Source organism: Rana temporaria, chromosome 1, assembly GCF_905171775.1.
Source record: "Rana temporaria chromosome 1, aRanTem1.1, whole genome shotgun sequence".
NCBI lineage: Eukaryota > Metazoa > Chordata > Amphibia > Anura > Ranidae > Rana > Rana temporaria.
The window spans coordinates 319,897,236-319,914,078 of record NC_053489.1 but is presented as its reverse complement, the minus strand read 5'-3'; the positions used below and the strand labels follow the sequence as shown (position 1 = coordinate 319,914,078).

The following is a 16,843-nucleotide window of genomic DNA, read 5'->3' as shown; positions in this document are numbered from 1 at the left end:
GCTCGGAACAGGACTCAGAAGCTAGTGTAGATCACTTCTAAAAGGATTCCAATTTGTATGGTAAATGGATAGGTACATTGGTCCAAGCTGGATGATATAACTATGTAAAAATAATAATTTGGAATTATGCTTTAAGATAGAGACACAGTAATGACACCTAGCCACTGAGTATTTGAACCAAATTACCCTCTAATGCCTCATATAAAAAAAACCTCTTTATTTAATACCAAAATATTATTTATTCTGCAATAAAATCTTCATATTGCAGCCATGTACAATAGGGTGTATTGGTTTATATAGGACTAATGGAGTTTAAGATATTTTTAAATATGTGCTGTTACCTGACAAGGCTTTTTATATCTTTGTTCAGTGTCATGGACCATGCCTAGGACCACGCACAGCTGTACAGCATAGACAAGTGTACTGTCAGACCCGGGAAGGAACGATCGTATCTCCAGAACAATGTCAAACTCTGCCAAGGTAATCAAATTCCATTCATACATCATATTTTTATATGTGACCAAATACTTATGCACATCCTTAGATCCTTAGCAGCTGCAGAAACTGTTTTGTTGAGCTTATTGCCAACAGAGCAGGTGTCCACTACCTAGTAAATATAAGATTTCATATACAGCAGTTTTTCCATGATTGAACTTGAATGTATTAAAGGAGTTCTATAGTCGCAGCATTCTCTGTGTCCTGCTGCCATCTTAGTGCTGAAGTTCTTATCCTTGCATCTGTCTTCAGCTCATTTGCTGCTCTGTGATTTTGTGCTCGATATTAGCACTATAGTTTCAACAGATGGAGACAGCGGTATAGGATACTGAGTGTGGACAGGCAGGTATTTGATTAAACACCGTTAAACATGAATGGCCCCCAATGAACACTGATGGCCCCCACTGACATCAATGTTCCCACTGTAATCTCACCAAGCACCAAAGTCCCCCTCTCTCTCACTATGCTAAGCATTAGTGCTACCCTCTCCTCCCACAGAGTATGCAGATTTGGGGAAGCATTTCTGCAATTTTGTCAGAATTGTGCTTTAGTCTTCCTCTTACAATACAAATGGAAAAGTCTTGTATTTTAGGGTAATAGCTTCTATAGAAATTTACATTCTTGCTCTTTGAAAAAAAAAAAAAATTGTAAACATCTTTATAAGATTGGAAATTTGTACTTGATTATCTGAGAAGTGTGTACAGAGGTATGCTTTAAGTTCACCCTAAAATACATTAATGCTCTTTGTGTGTGTAGATTTTTCAGGATTTCTAGCGTATCTGTTTTAAATTGGCCTTTTAATGAACTCAGAATAGGATAGCCATGCTCAATTTCATCTAGTGATTTCCTCAGGAAAATGTAAAGATGCTATGAGATTCCTGGCAATCAGACTGTAAGCTCTTTAAGCCACATGGCCTATAGGGTAATTTGCTTATATCTGGACCTCCAGTATTCTATTGCTTCTTTTTCCATAAATCTGTAAATGTATCTACCATATTTTTATGTTCCTCCCCCTTTCCCTCTTTCTCGCAATGTGCAGATATATTTTTGTGTTTCTATAAGCTAGAGATGATCAAAAAGAATGCATCCTACATCTCAGAGGAACATGTAAAGCATGGGTCTTCAAACTACGGCCCTCCAGTTGTTCAGGAACTACAATTCCCATTATGCCTAGTCATGTGTTACAATGCCTCATGGGATGTGTAGTTCTACAACATCTGGAGGGCCGTAGTTTGAGGACCCCTGATGTAAAGGATAGAAATGTGGGGGCAACCATTGCTAAACTGTACTTGAAGTTGCAAGATCCTGGACTGATATCCTAGACCTTCCTTCACATCTTGGCAGATCACTGACCTAGAACATAAGATATGCACATGTTTATTGCATATTGTTACCTCACTAAGCAGTGAAGCAAGGATATAGATGACATCACTTGAGCTGGCCCCTTCAAATGTGGCTCTTTTTTTTCACTCCTGAAAGATTACCTTTATTGTCCCACCTAGTAGTTGTCTACTGCTCACAATATTAGCTAATTTCTCCAACCACCCCATGTAGCATACATCACTGGGTCCTACAAAAGATGCTGTAGATCCCTTATCTACTGTGGTGCATTGTATACCTAGTACACACGGCCGGGTTTCCCGAAGGGAAAACTGCGAGGAGAGCTTTTGGCCGGAAATCCCGGCTGTGTGTATGCTCCTTGCAGTTTTTCCGACGGAAAAACTGCCCAAAAACCGCCTGACAAAAAAAGAGAACCTGCTCTCTTTTTTCTGCCGGGACTCCAGGCGGACTTTTTTCGTGCAGTCTTTGACAGTTTTCCAATGGGAAAAACTGTGATGGAGCATACACACGGTCGGGATTCCCGACCAAAGCTCTCATCTGCGTTTTCCCGACAGGAAAACCTCTCGCGTGTACAGGGAAAAAGTTACCAAGCAGGTTCTTGGTTTTCCCCCCAGGATTTCCGACGGATCTTTTCCCGTCGGGTATCCCGGTCGTGTGTACGAGGCATTACTTGTTTATGTCAGGCTCTAATCATGTGCTTCCAAAAAAAAAGAAAAACCCAGTTGAAATCCATGCGTCCAGTGCCCTACATGTAGATTAGGGGTCAGGCGCATGGATAAGAGGAGGTGGCGTCCATGCGCCATTGAATGAGCGGCCGCCACTGGAATGGCTTGAATTATTTTAGCTATTCTGCTGTGAACCTTGAGGATGTATTTTATCATAGTGGTTGCAGCTACAGAGGTCAGTAAGGGCTTGTTTAAAAAGCTGTTTGTCAAGACTATGTAAATACCTAAATGGTTGTGTCTTGGCCACAAGTTTGCTTTTATTTTATTTATTTAAGTTGTAACATTTTTATCAGCATTTCATGTTTTTTTATATTCTGAATTCGCTATCACAGTGTTGTATTTTTTTCTATTAACCAGGCCTGGTAACACACAGAACTGCTGGGCAGACCTCTGCAGCGTACACTGGAGAGTTTCATCGTGGACCCACTGCACAGCCACCTGTGGCAATTATGGTTTCCAGTCTAGACGTGTTGAGTGTGTTCATCATAAAACTGGCAGAACCGTACAAGATCACATGTGTTCCTGGAGACCACGACCCTCAAATTGGCAGCGCTGTAACATGGCACCTTGTGAGAACGGTATGGGCTGTAAGGGCTGGATTTACTAAGGTACGATGTAGGTGGGTTTAAATGTTACCATTCCCCAAATCGCTGGTCAAACCTCAATATAACTGTTTGTACAGTATGTTGCAAAATGTTTGGGAAGGGAAGATGTGCTTAAAACTGTACAGTTATGTACTGTTCACATGAAACTAGGACTTTCCTTTCATTTGCCTGCGATTTGGGAGAGTGTGTAAAATGCAGTTGCATTTTCACATCCCACCAAAATCGCACCTTACCAAATGTAATGTTACCAGATATAAAAGTGTATATTTATTTACAATGGACAGCAGGTATTCTTTACATATAAAACTAGAAATCAATAAAGTCTATAGATTTCAGAGGTGCTGGATATTAACCACTTAACCCCCGGACCATATTGCTGACCAAAGACCAGAGCACTGTTTGCGATTCGGCACTGTGTCAATTTAACTGACAATTGCGCAGTCGTGCGACGTGGCTCCCAAACAAAATTGGCGTCCTTTTTTCCCCACAAATAGAGATTTCTTTTGGTGGTATTTGATCACCTCTGCGGTTTTTAGTTTTTGCGCTATAAACAAAAATAGAGCGACAATTTTGAAAAAAATTAATATTTTTTACTTTTTGCTATAATAAATATCCCCCAAAAATATATAAAAAAAATGTTTTCCTCAGTTTAGGGCGATACGTATTCTTCTACATATTTTTCATTAAAAAAAACCGCAATAAGCGTTTATTGATTGGTTTGCGCAAAAGTTTTAGCGTTTACAAAATAGGGGGTATTGTTATGGCATTTTTATTAATATTTTTTTTTTACTAGTAACAGCGGCGATCAGCGTTTTTTTTTCGGTACTGCGACATTATGGCGGACACTTCGGACACTTTTGACACATTTTTGGGACCATTGGCATTTTTATAGCGATCAGTGCTATAAAAATGCATTAGATTACTATAAAAATGCCACTGGCAGTGAAGGGGTTAACACTAGGGGACGGGGAACGGGTTAAGTATGTTCCCTGGGTGTGTTCTAACTGTAGGGGGGGTGGACTCACTAGGGGAAATGACTGATCTTCTGTTCATACATTGTATGAACAGAAGATCAGCATTTCTCCCCCTGACAGGACCGGGAGCTGTGTGTTTACACACACAGCTCCCGGTCCCCGCTCTGTAGCGAGCGATCGCGTGTGCCCGGCGGCGATCGCACCCGCCGGGCACGCACACGGGGTCGGGGGCGCGCGCCCGTAGTGGCCTGCGAGAGAGACGTTATACTTCGGGCTCTCGCGCAGGGGAGCCGACTTGCCGCCGTAAAAAGACGGTGGGCGGTCGGCAAGTAGTTAAAGAGTCTTTATAATTTAATGAATGCCAAACTGCCCCATTAAACAGTGATGATGAAGATGGTGTGAAAAAAGACCCAAAGTGCGAATTTCTAACTTCAGTTGCGCCACCATTCCTTCATGTGAATTACACTCACCGGATAATTTAAAATACAATAAAAATGTGCTTGTCTTAAATCACTCATTCAGATGTAACATCACACACATTGTTTTTTCTTATTATTTCAAACACTTCCCAGTCAATGTTCCCTCAAATGTGAGATAAGAACTCCAATAGTGCATTACCATACAAATATAATTAAAATGTATTGTTCAAAATACTACTCACAAAAATGATAAAAATATAGGCACGTCATGTGTTATGACCATACAATGATCCTCAATGCCCCAACTTCCCTGCATCTCCCTCAGTGTTTGGGTATTCCGGCGTCCCACCATATCCTCCGCAAGTGTGTGATGTCACTTCTGATCGCAGTGCACATTAACCTAGAGATCCACTTTGTAAGAATCATGGAGGCTGCCATTGCTGAATTCTCCTTTTGAAAATGATAGTCCTGTGGCTGGGGTGGGCTCTTGTCATAATGTGCAAGTTTTCACAGCATACCTATGCAATATGACATACTTACCTATGATCCAGGCTGTCAGGTTCCACTCCATCAGCTGCTGTTGTCTGCTGTTTCCCAGTCATCCTATTTAGCCATTGGGTGGCCAATGGCAGCACATACAGACATGAGTCACCCCAGCTCCATTCTTTTCATCTTACAGTTGCTAGGAGTGTGTACCGAGCTGCACATGTGCAATGTGCTGCAGGGAGTGTACACAAAGGAAATAGCGAAAAAGGTTTTTTTTTTTTACAAAATAGACTTTGCATGTTATTTTCAGAGATTAGTTTCATGGCCAGACGACAAGCATTATCTTCAGGAGACCAGCAATAACAGCCCCCATCCTTTGTCAATGTCCCCTTCCTAAAATGTGGAAATCTCCCCCAGAATGATAATATGTTGTAATAACCTAAGATTTCTAAAAGAAACACAATTTTACTGGTGCTATAAAAGTTAAAACACTTTTTTTTTTTTACTTCTGCACAAAATTCTGAAAAATACATATTGGCACCAGATGCCCAAATATCTCATATGTTTCTGAAATAATTGTAAAACTGTGAAATGTTTTTCAGAAAGGATACATATGACCCGATGTGACTTATTCTGTTTTCTTTTTATGCTTGCAGTTGACTGCAGAGATACGACACGGTACTGTGAAAAAGTGAAACAGCTAAAACTTTGTCAGCTTGCACAGTTCAAATCTCGCTGCTGCGGGACTTGTAGGAAAGCCTGACGACTCATTCAGAAGACCCGATGACCCATTTGAAAGCCTAACTTTGCTTTAGCTAAGCACAGAGATGCGGAAAAGAAAAAAGCTGTTTCACAGGCTTGTGATGATCCTGTGAGCATATTTATTTTTGTGTTGTCTGGCCATGAAGAAGGACTTGACAAAGATGTCCTCCATTTCTGCTGGAAGACAAAATACCGTGAATAGCTGACTGGCATGTTTCACGTGTGCTGCACTTGGGAAAGAAGTTTATTTGTAAGCCAAGGACACAGAACACAAATCCTTATGGTTGTACCATGGACAGTGAGGATTGTGCAACCTAGAAAAGGGTATTGAAGCAACATAGGAACAAAGGGATTTGCTGGGACACCAAATTTCTGGGTAGAAATAAGATGGACATTTTTGGATGTATATGTATTTTTCATTTGTGTTATGTTTCAATCTACTTTATTTTTTTTTACTGTGCTGTCTCTGCCATACGCACTATGGAACACAGAGCATAGCACACTGATGCACACTACAGAATAAAAAAGCTGGGACCAATCTTCTCCCTGGATTCTACAAAGCCAAATATAAGACTATGTTATATGAACAATCACAATTAGAAAAACAGCATTGCTGACTTGTGAGCCTGTTTCTCGCACAGATGTGAATACTGCGCCTTAATCTTCCTGATGACAAGGGTTACGGGCATGTTGTATCTTGCAATGACATGTGATGTTCTAAAACTTGTGAAATTATACTTCCCTAGTAGATGTAAGGAAATGGTGACTTCTGACGCAATGCATTTAACGGACAAATGGTAGCCACCTCTGTCTTTACAGGCACTTTATGATAATGTGTTGCTTGAAAGTAACATAGCAAACAGATTATGTTCAAATCCAATGAAAGTTCTTTTTAGTGGGTCGAGCGAATTTTAGGAATACATGGACAGGGTTCTCAATAGATAGCACTTTGTTACTTGTACAATTTGAAGCCACTGGGCTAGCGTGGGCTTGTCCACTATTTCTACACTGTGAGCTGTTGAGTTAATGACCTGCATACCAATGGTAAAAGCAGAATGCCATTTCCTTGGCAAGTGAGCACTTACATAAATAAAATGATTAGGCCCCAGAAAAAGGCTGGTTACCTCAATGTCGTATTACCACATACCAAGTCTCACATACAAGCAATATTTATTAAGATGTTAAAACGAGCTTTGGTGATGGGTCATGCTATGCAAAGAAAAGAAACACAGAGTGACTGATCAGATTTTATTTTATTGGATTAAGAATGTTAAAGGTTAATTTCCTTTAGATTTATATGGCTTACTGTATGTAGTGCACTGCAGTATTAAATAAACCAATACTGTATAGGTTTTGCAGCTTTTATGGTGGGAACTTTGAGAAAGTGATGTTCTACTCTAATAAGAAATCTCCCAACGTCTGAACTTTCAGTATAGTAACACAGAATGGCCTCCCACTTTGTGACTCCCCTTATAATCCTTAGAAAGACCTTAAAGTACCCATAAACATGAAATGACAGGTGCTGAGTCACATATTCATGCGTTGACAGTGACCTGCATATGCTTACCAGCATATTGATATTAAACAAAAGATACTCATATTGGCTGTGTTTTTCAGAAATTTTCCACAATCAAACATTTTTATTTTATACAGCTAATTCAGCCGAACAAGTGCCAATTAACACACTGCAAAGTCCTCCATTCTTCTTTGCCAACTATTTTAAGCACTTAAAATCCCCTTGCAATTAGACCAAGATTTTCCAGTGATAAATATCTGGAACACATACAACTGTTGAAGGCTACAGTAAGAAACAGCAAAAAAGCTGGCATCCCCTCCAGTAGCTCATTAAGATGTAGTTAAAAAGTATAACTAATAATATATTTTATGGTGTTTAAAAATAGAAAAAAAAATGTATTACTTGCAAGGTGCAAATTTTCTGTGCTTATAAGCAGCCATAGGAATACTTTTCAAAATGCCAAAAACTATTCATTCTCTCAGCAATGTTGTCTGTTTCCATATTGACAAAGACCAATTAGCACGTGTTTTTTGGTTGTTCAACTGAAATGTGGTACTCAGGGTAAATGACATAAAATCAAACTAGCTTATAGAGCTTGATTTTAATCCCTAGTTAATCATGTCTCACGAAGCAATATGGATATAAAGTTTGGAGGTCAGTAGCCTTGGCATTGAGATTGTCAAAGAGTTATCTTCTGAGTCTCATAGTGAAATAAATGGCATGGCCCCACCCAATAGGAGATGCCAATGGAACTTTCACCTATACATGATATGGGGGATCAAATGAAAATGACCATTTAGCTTATGGGTGCTTAACCTGTGGCCATCCAGCTGTTGTGGAATTACAAGTCCCATCGTGCCTCTGCCTTTGGGAGTCATGCTTGTTTAACTGACAGACCTGCAATGCCTCATGGAGCTTGTAGTTCTGAAACAGCTGGATGGCCACAGGTTGAGCACCCATGATTTTAGCCATAGTAAAATAAATGGTACAACCTTACCTAATAGGAGATTCCAATGGAACTTACACCTATACATGATATGGAGGATCAAGTTAAAATGACCATTTAGCCCATGGGTGCTTAACCTGTGGCCATCCAGCTGTTGCTGAATTTCAAGTACTATCATGCCCCTGCCTGTGAGAGTCATGCTTGTTTAACTGACAGACTTGCAATACCTCATGGAACTTTTTGTTCCGGAACAGCTGGGGGGCCACTGGTTGAGCACCCATGATTTAGCAATGTTCATGTTTATTCAACAATATAAGCTCTTAGAAGTTTTAGGCTCCTTTCACACCAGCGGACTGCTTGGGTCTGTTTTTGAGTCTGTTTTCTGTCTGTATATTAGGCGGACCCAATCGGACCACCCATTGCTCTCTCTGGAGCAACAGATGACAGTCGGGTGGAAACGGACAGGCAGGACATTTCCATCTGACCGCTCCCATAGAGAACAGTGGCAGAGGGGACACAGACCTGTCATCCGCCTGCCCAGTGGGGATCAGCGGAGAGATACCCTGCTGAGCAGGCGAATACGCTTGACGGATTCCACTCTGTCTGAAAGGGGCCTTAGTAGGATATCTGTGTTTATGAAACTGAATGTTTTATTTCCCCACTTAATTATGTGTAACTAAAGGTCCTAATTCTAATGTGATGTAATACCAAATGAGTGTCTAGGGATTGGTAGTTTTGCAGTATTAAATGATCTGTTTGTCAAAAGCAGAGTGTTATTGTTCTGTTCTTGACCTTGTGGTGAAAAAAAAAGCAGCCCCCCTCTAAGATCTAAAGGTTACCACCAGTCCAGAGTGCTCATATATATGCTATTTAGCAGCTTAAGGAGCATTGGTCAAAACAGCTGTGGAAGATGTTCACCAAGAATTTTGTAATATAAATACATGAGGGTTAAGGGTTTCCAGGTCCTCCTAAGTATAGCTGGGTCAATCATGTTTATGGACCACATTGGAGAACCAGCTGAAACTGTTTTCATGCTTAAGCAATGAAAAACTGGAAAAAAAAAGAGAAGCTATTCCAGGGCTATGAGCACCCTACATATTCCTGCTGCAAAGTATCAATTCCATGGTCAATATTTCAGTACTGACCAGTTAGTAAAGGTAACAGTAGCATTTTTTTTAACATAGCGGTTTGTAACACTTCTTGCAGTGGCACAATGATGTCATCAGTGCACTGTGTAACCGTACTGGGACCCTTCCACATTTTATAGGATTTGGGACTGCTTCATTGTCAGTCCTAGAAGAGCATAATTCATCAAAAGCATCTGCATGTTTCCTGTGACCTCCCAAGCCTTCTCTCGAAGCCTCAGGCCCAAAGAGCAGTTGCATCCTTACACAGTTACTCCACTACCTTATGGACAGTAAAAGAAAAACATTTATTCACAAATATCATAAAGGCTGCACCTGAAACCACTGAATTGATCTCCCTTTTTTTTTTTACACATTTTCTAAGAAAAATGCACCTGATACAGCCACTTTGTGAAAAGATGTTCTGTGTGCAAAGTGTGTTTTGCAATGATACAGCATATTGTTATTGTTATTAATAATAATATAAAATGTCTATGTATGTATAGCTTTTGTTTATATTTATTAGGGTTTCTTGTACAAAAAAGGTGCAATATTAATAATTGTACATTGTTTTTCAGATAAAAATTATTTTTGGGACTTTTTACTTCTTGGTGTTGTTGCCTTCTTTAAGTGTCTGTCTGTCAGTTTATGCATAGTGTAATCGAAGAGAAAAATTGGAAGCCCCTAGTGATGGTATCCCATCACTGCTGTTGAGTCCCAAGAAAGGATTCAGGAAGTAGGGGGGGGGGGGGGTAAATCTCTATGTTGCTTGCTTAGTAGGAAAAGACATTGCAGCTTTATGTGTAGTGATTGTGTTGCATGTCATCTACTTGCTCATTTGAAGGTCTGATGAATAGTTCAGGGATGGACAGCTTGTTCACTGCTACCAAAAGTATAGCACAGCCTTACTTTCCTGACCAGCACCGCATATGAGGCATTACTAATTGGGAGGGACAAGAGGACTCCATGACTAAGGCCTCGTACACACGATCAGAATTTCCGATGGAAAACTGACTGACTTTTTCCATCGGAAATTCCGACCATGTATATGCCCCATCTGAGAAATTCTGTCAGAATTCCGATGTGCGTTTGGTCGGGCTAAAGCCTGATCGTGTGTACAGAGCATAAGTGTTAATTTTATTTAGGCAATTTAGCATCCCCATGGGCTACTAAAGAAAGTGGTTTCACAACTGAGAACAGTAAAGACAAAATGTTATATTCTTGAGAGAGAAAAGATAGATTCCTTTCTTGCTATTTTTAGCCTGTTTAATGAGAAGCAGATCGGACCTCCTTGAATGGATAAAACATCTTCATCTGTTGGTTATTAAGGAGGTCAGTCATTAGCTCAGTATTCAAGAAGTAACATGGTGGTTTTGATCAATCTGATGCATAATAGAAATATATTTTTTTTCTCTGGCACCTGCTCAATCAGATGAGTTTAATCCTTTTTTTCCTCCTGCACAGTTGACCATAAATATGTTGCAAATAAATAAGAGTATTTAAGATGTCAATTGTGTTACTTTGAAGCTATAACTTTTTAGACTTAAATCGTAACCTAGAATGAACCTTATAAGCTCCAATTGCAGTCAGAGAGACATGTCAATACGTAAGCTAAGGTGACTAGATTTAAAAAAATGAAGTCCTGGGACACCCTACTGACCATGCTCACTTTTAATGAGGTGAGTCTGGGACCGAGATAATAGCAGTGCATGGAGCACTGAATGGTGGCTTTGGCCAAATTTTAGAGGTTAGTAGTAAGTAATGCAGAGAATAGGGGTCAGTAGTAAGTATTGCAAAATGCAGGAGTCAGTATTAAGTAGCACAGAGTGCAGGGGTTGGGAGTAAGTAAAACATAGTTCAGAGGTCAGTACTAAGTAACAGAGATTGCAGGGGTGAGTCGGGTGTAAGTTTCCTTCATGAGATATTCTCCCACTTTGATGATCTCCCTTTTAATTTCCACAGCTTATCCAATCCCACCAAAGAACAAGTACATAAACTGTCATCTAGTTTTTGTAGGCTTGAAGATGTAATTATCACAACCAATGCACAGACAGTTTTTTTTTTTTTCCGAAAAAAACCTGCAGGTTACATATCCAAAAAGGTTGTCTTCCTAGATGGAGACCTATGCATAAAAGAATGGTTTGGAACTTTAAATGGGGTATTATGATAGGAGTTGACAAGGAAAACAAGGCAGTAAAATTATGTGTTTATTGTCTAAAACACACAACAATAACATGCAGCAGTGGATACATAGAGTACAATAAGCACATGAACAACATTTTACAAACCATCAGCATATACAGCAATTGTCAGATAGTACACACGATTTTTAAAGAATTGATCCTCCATACAGAAATCTTAAAAATTCCAGGTGTTAGCCTGTCAGTATAAAACATGTGCATCTTTGTAAGTCCGACGTGTTTCATGGCACTAAGGCCACTCTTCAGGGGCGAATGCGTAATATGTAAAATCTGTGGGTAGATGTAAATATCACATAAAATGTATGATCATGCAACCCATTAAGGGGAAGCAGAGACATAAAATAGAAATAGTAGGAGGGAAGGTGCTGATCTCCTATGCTACTTACGTATTGACAGTCTGTAAGAATATCTATATGGGAACAGATGGGCCAGCATAATTGTTCATACCGGGAGCTGAGGTGGAGACTTGTGGCACAGCAAGGAAAGTGAGAGTGATTGCCCAAGGACATTGTGTGTCCAACCTGGGATGCACCAGGGGCTCAAATCTACAAATAAGTAATAATATGTATTACCATGGTATATAAACCAAGTTAAGTGAAGGTAGTAGAGACTCCTGGAGACAAGTAAGAATGGGATGGAGGAAAGAGGAAAAAGGCGGGTGTGCATACCAAATTGTAGTGATAGAGTGGTAGTGGTTAGTAAAGTAGGGGGGAAGATAAGTGAACATGGGTTACCTGAAATGCTGAATAGACAGTGCTTCAGTAAGTAGTGCTCAGTGAATGAACTGAGATTGGTAATACAGTGACCCGTGACTTGTGAAGGGGAAAGGTTCTAACCAACGTGAAAAAACAGAAGAATCCAACAGCGTCACGCTGGCATATCATAGAGTGAAGCACCGAGGTTGGAGCGACAAAAGTCGCTCATATAGCCCCAGGCTCATCCCTTCTGGTTGGCCAGATGGTTAGACACGTCCCGACAAGAAACGTCAGACGACGCTGGATGCATAAGGTGGATGCGTGGTGCTGATGCGCAGAGACGCACATCCGCCCACCTCCCCATGCCGACCAATGGTCAGAGGGGGAGTGGGAGGTATGGCTGTGAGCATCACAACTCCCGGAAATAACGGGAAAAAGCCAGTCCGAAGAACTCCGGTCCTAGACAACGGACAATCTGCCAAATGAGGGCATAAATGGTAGTAGTATTATCTAAATGGAAAGGTTGTATAGGACGGCAACAACCAAATGTGGGAAATTAATATGTTGGAAGCCAATCTAACAAAAATAGTAAGCCTATAAATAAGGGCCATCAATATAACCTCCAACAAAAGAAAGAAATGGGTTTGGGACTTTAAATGAGATGTCCCAAACCCATTTATTTCTTTGGATGGAGACCTAAGAGAAGAATGGGAACATCTGGGGGAATTCTGGATTAATTTGATCATAAAGAGATAGGAAATAAGGGCCTAATCCACAAAAACCCGGCAGAACGTAATTTTTCCTATTTAAGTTACACCGCCGCAAAATCTCTACCTAAGTGCCCGATCCACAAAGCACTTACCTAGAAATTTTGAGCGGTGTAACTTAAATCCGTCCGGCGCAAGGCTCCTGCGCCTGACGTACTGCGCATGCTCCCGACGTCATTTTCCCGACGTGCTTTGCGCGGTTTTACATTGCGCCGGGTTTTAAGAATCGCGACGGGCGTAAAAAAAAAAAAACGAGTTGCGGCGGGGAAAAAAAATGTAAAAAAAAAAAAAACAGCGACGCGGGGTAGAAGGGTCTACTTTTACAAGGTGTAAACAGTTTAGGCCTTGTAAAAGCAGCCCTAATTTTGCGACAGCAAACTAATACTTACGGAGAAAAAATGAAGCGTAAAAGCTTCGTAGATCTCCGTAAGTGCTAATTTGCATACCCGAAGCGGCATTTCGACGAGAAATGCCCCCAGCGGCGGCTGCGGTACTGCATCCTAAGATCCGACAGTGTAAGTCCCTTACACATGTCGGATCTTCTGCCTATCTATGTGAAATTGATTCTGTGGATCAGTTCCAAAGATAGAAACAGGGATACGACGGCGTATCAGTAGATACGCCGGCGTATCCCTTTTGAGGATCAGGCCCTAAATCTCCTACTGTAACATGGCTCCTTAATCCAGGAAGCCAGCTCCTACCCATTTTATTCTTTCCACAACTGGCTGTCAAACTGAAAAAACATACCGAAAAGAAAGAGGATTTAAAAAAAAAAGTATCACCATGAATATTAAAGTGAGCACAATAATTCTAGTGCCAGACCCCCTGTGTAATTTTAAACTGGTGTAACCTGTAAAGGCTTTAAAAGTGCTGCCTATTGAGATTTTGAGGTACGGTAGCTTGTCGCCGTTCCACAGGCGTACACAATTTTAAAGCATGACATTTTAAGTATGTATTTTCTCAGACTAACATCATCTTTATTATTTTACTAAAAAAAGTGGGTATTACATTGTGTTTGTGTTCACTAAAACTCATTAACCACTTAAGGACCGCCTCATGTACATATACGTCAGCAGAATGGCACAGGCAGGCACATCAACGTATATATACGTGCCCTGCTTGACGTGGGTCGGGGGTCCGATCGGGACCCCCCCCCCCAGTACATGCGGCGGTCCCCGTGGCTTCAGGAGCGATCCGGGACGACGGCGCGGCTATTCGTTTATAGCCGCTCCGTCGCGATCGCTCCCCGGAGCTGAAGAACGGGGAGAGCCGTGTGTAAACACGGCTTCCCCGTGCTTCACTGTGTCGGCGCATCGATCGCGTCATCCTATTTATAGGGAAGACACGATCGATGACGTCATTCCTACAGCCACACCCCCCTACACTAGTAAACACATACACAGTGATCCCTAAATGTTACAGCGCCCCCTGTGTTTAACTCCCAAACTGCAACTGTCATTTTCACAATAAAGAATGCAATTTAAATGCATTTTTTGCTGTGAAAATGACAATTGTCCCAAAAATGTGTCAAAATTGTCCGAAGTGTCCGCCATAATGTCGCAGTCACGAAAAAAATCGCTGATCGCCGCCATTAGTAGTAAAAAAAAAAATAATTTATGAAAATGCAAAAAAACTATCCCCTATTTTGTAAACGCTATAAATTTTGCGCAAACCAACCGATAAACGATTATTGCGATTTTTTTTACCAAAAATAGGTAGAAGAATACGTATCGGCCTAAACTGAGGGAAAAAAAATGTTATATATGTTTTTGGGGGATATTTATTATAGCAAAAAGTAAAAAATATTGCATTTTTTTCAAAATTGTCGCTCTATTTTTGTTTATAGCGCAAAAAATAAAAACCGCAGAGGTGATCAAATACCACCAAAAGAAAGCTCTATTTGTGGGGAAAAAAAGACACCAATTTTGTTTCGGAGCCACGTCGCACAACCGCGCAATTGTCTGTTAAAGCGACGCAGTCCCGAACTGTAAAAACCCCTTGGGTCTTTAGGCAGCATTTTGGTCCAGGGCTTAAGTGGTTAAAGTGTATTTTTTTTTTTTTTTTTTCATGTCACAATGTAGAGTATAAGATTTCCTATCATCTGTGCCCAGTCTTGCCACACAGAGTTAATCCAGCTCTGAGCAATCCTCTTTTATTGTTCAGTGAAAATACATACATAGGGGCAGATCCACAAACGAATTACGCCGGCGTATCTATTGATACGCCGCGTAATTTCAAAGTTCCCGCGTCGTATCTTTGTTTTGTATCCACAAAACAAGATACGACGGAATGAGGGATCAATCCGACAGGCGTACATCTTAGTACGCCGTCGGATCTTGGGTGCATTTTTCCGGCGGCTGCTAGGTGGCGTTTCCGTCGAATTCCACGTCGAGTATGCAAATTAGCTAGATACGGCGATCCACGAACGTACGTCCGGCCGGCGCATTTTTTTATGTCGTTTGCGTTCAGCTTTTTCCGGCGTATAGTTACCGCTGCTCTTATGAGGCGTACTCAATGTTAAGTATGGCCGTCGTTCCCACGTCGAAATTTGAATTTTTTACGTCATTTGCGCAAGTCGTTCGCGAATAGGGATTTGCGTAGAATGACGTCACCGTCGTAAGCATTGGCCTGTTCCGGTTTAATTTGGAGCATGCGCACTGGGATACCCCCACGGACGGCGCATGCGTCGTTCAGAAAAAAAACGTTGTTTACGTCGGGTCACGACGTATTTACATAAAACACGCCCCCATCACATCGATTTGAATTGTGCGCCCTTACGCCGCCAAAGATACACTAGGCCGCCGTAACTTACGGCGCGCATTCTTTGAGGAAATATGCGCCGATGTACGTGGATCTGCCCCATTACCTCTCACAATGAACTGTGATCACCCCCCATATTATGATAAACATCCAGGACTGTGCATGTGTCCAAGCTAGTGCACAAGATATGTAAAAACCCTGTCACTCGAAGCAAGGGGACGGAAAGGACTTTTTATTTAGACAGGTTTTTATCTGGAAGTCTGTTAATTTTCACTGAACAATACAAGAGGATTGCTCAGAGCTGGATTAACTCTGTGTGGCAAGACTGGGCACAGATGATAGGAAATCGTATTCTCTACATTGTGACATCAAAAAAAATATCCTCTGATTAAAAAATATATAACATTTGGGAGTTCCAAATTTTCTTGTAAAAAAAAAAAAGGCTGATATTTAAATTTTTTGAGGGAAATGTCAGAATTGGCCCAGACTGGAAGTGGTTTAATGTATTTGCTGCTGTTACTAATTATATTGTTTTGCTCAATTAGATAAAAGTTACTTTGAGAGAATGGCTTTTACTTGTTTAGAGATTACGCCCTGTCACCAGGCTAAAAAAAAACATTCAGAATTACCGTATATAAAATATAGAATTTCAAATTCAATCAGCCATTCCTAATGCCGCGTACACACGACTGTTTTTCGGGTTCTAAAAAATGTTTTTTTTTTTTAAGGGCACTTATACACCTTCCTGCCCAGACCAATTTTCAGCGCTGTTGCACTTTGAATGACAATTGCGCGGTCATGCTACACTGCACCCAAACTAAATTTTTTAGTTACAAAACATTGTAAATAAGTACGTTTTCTCCTTCACTGATGGGTACTGAGGGTACTGCACTGATGGGCACTGATAAAGCGGCACTGATGGGCACCGATGAGGTGGCATTGATGGGCCCTGATGATGGGCACTTATACTGCTAGGCGACACGGATGGGCACTGATAGGCGGCACGGGTGGGCACTGATAGGCGACA

General features: G+C 41.0%; 1 protein-coding gene across 1 annotated transcript in view; it reads left to right on the top strand.

Moving 5' to 3' along the window:
• Nucleotides 1-9,997, top strand: part of ADAMTSL1 (ADAMTS like 1) — a 409,336-nt gene extending 399,339 nt beyond the window's left edge. Inside the window, exons 27-29 of the mRNA XM_040359956.1 lie at nt 371-480; nt 2,919-3,139; nt 5,702-9,997. Coding sequence (XP_040215890.1) covers nt 371-480; nt 2,919-3,139; nt 5,702-5,808 — 438 coding nt within the window. The 3' untranslated portion in view covers nt 5,809-9,997. The remainder of the gene's footprint in view (nt 1-370; nt 481-2,918; nt 3,140-5,701) is intronic.
• Nucleotides 9,998-16,843: the final 6,846 nt, after the last annotated feature.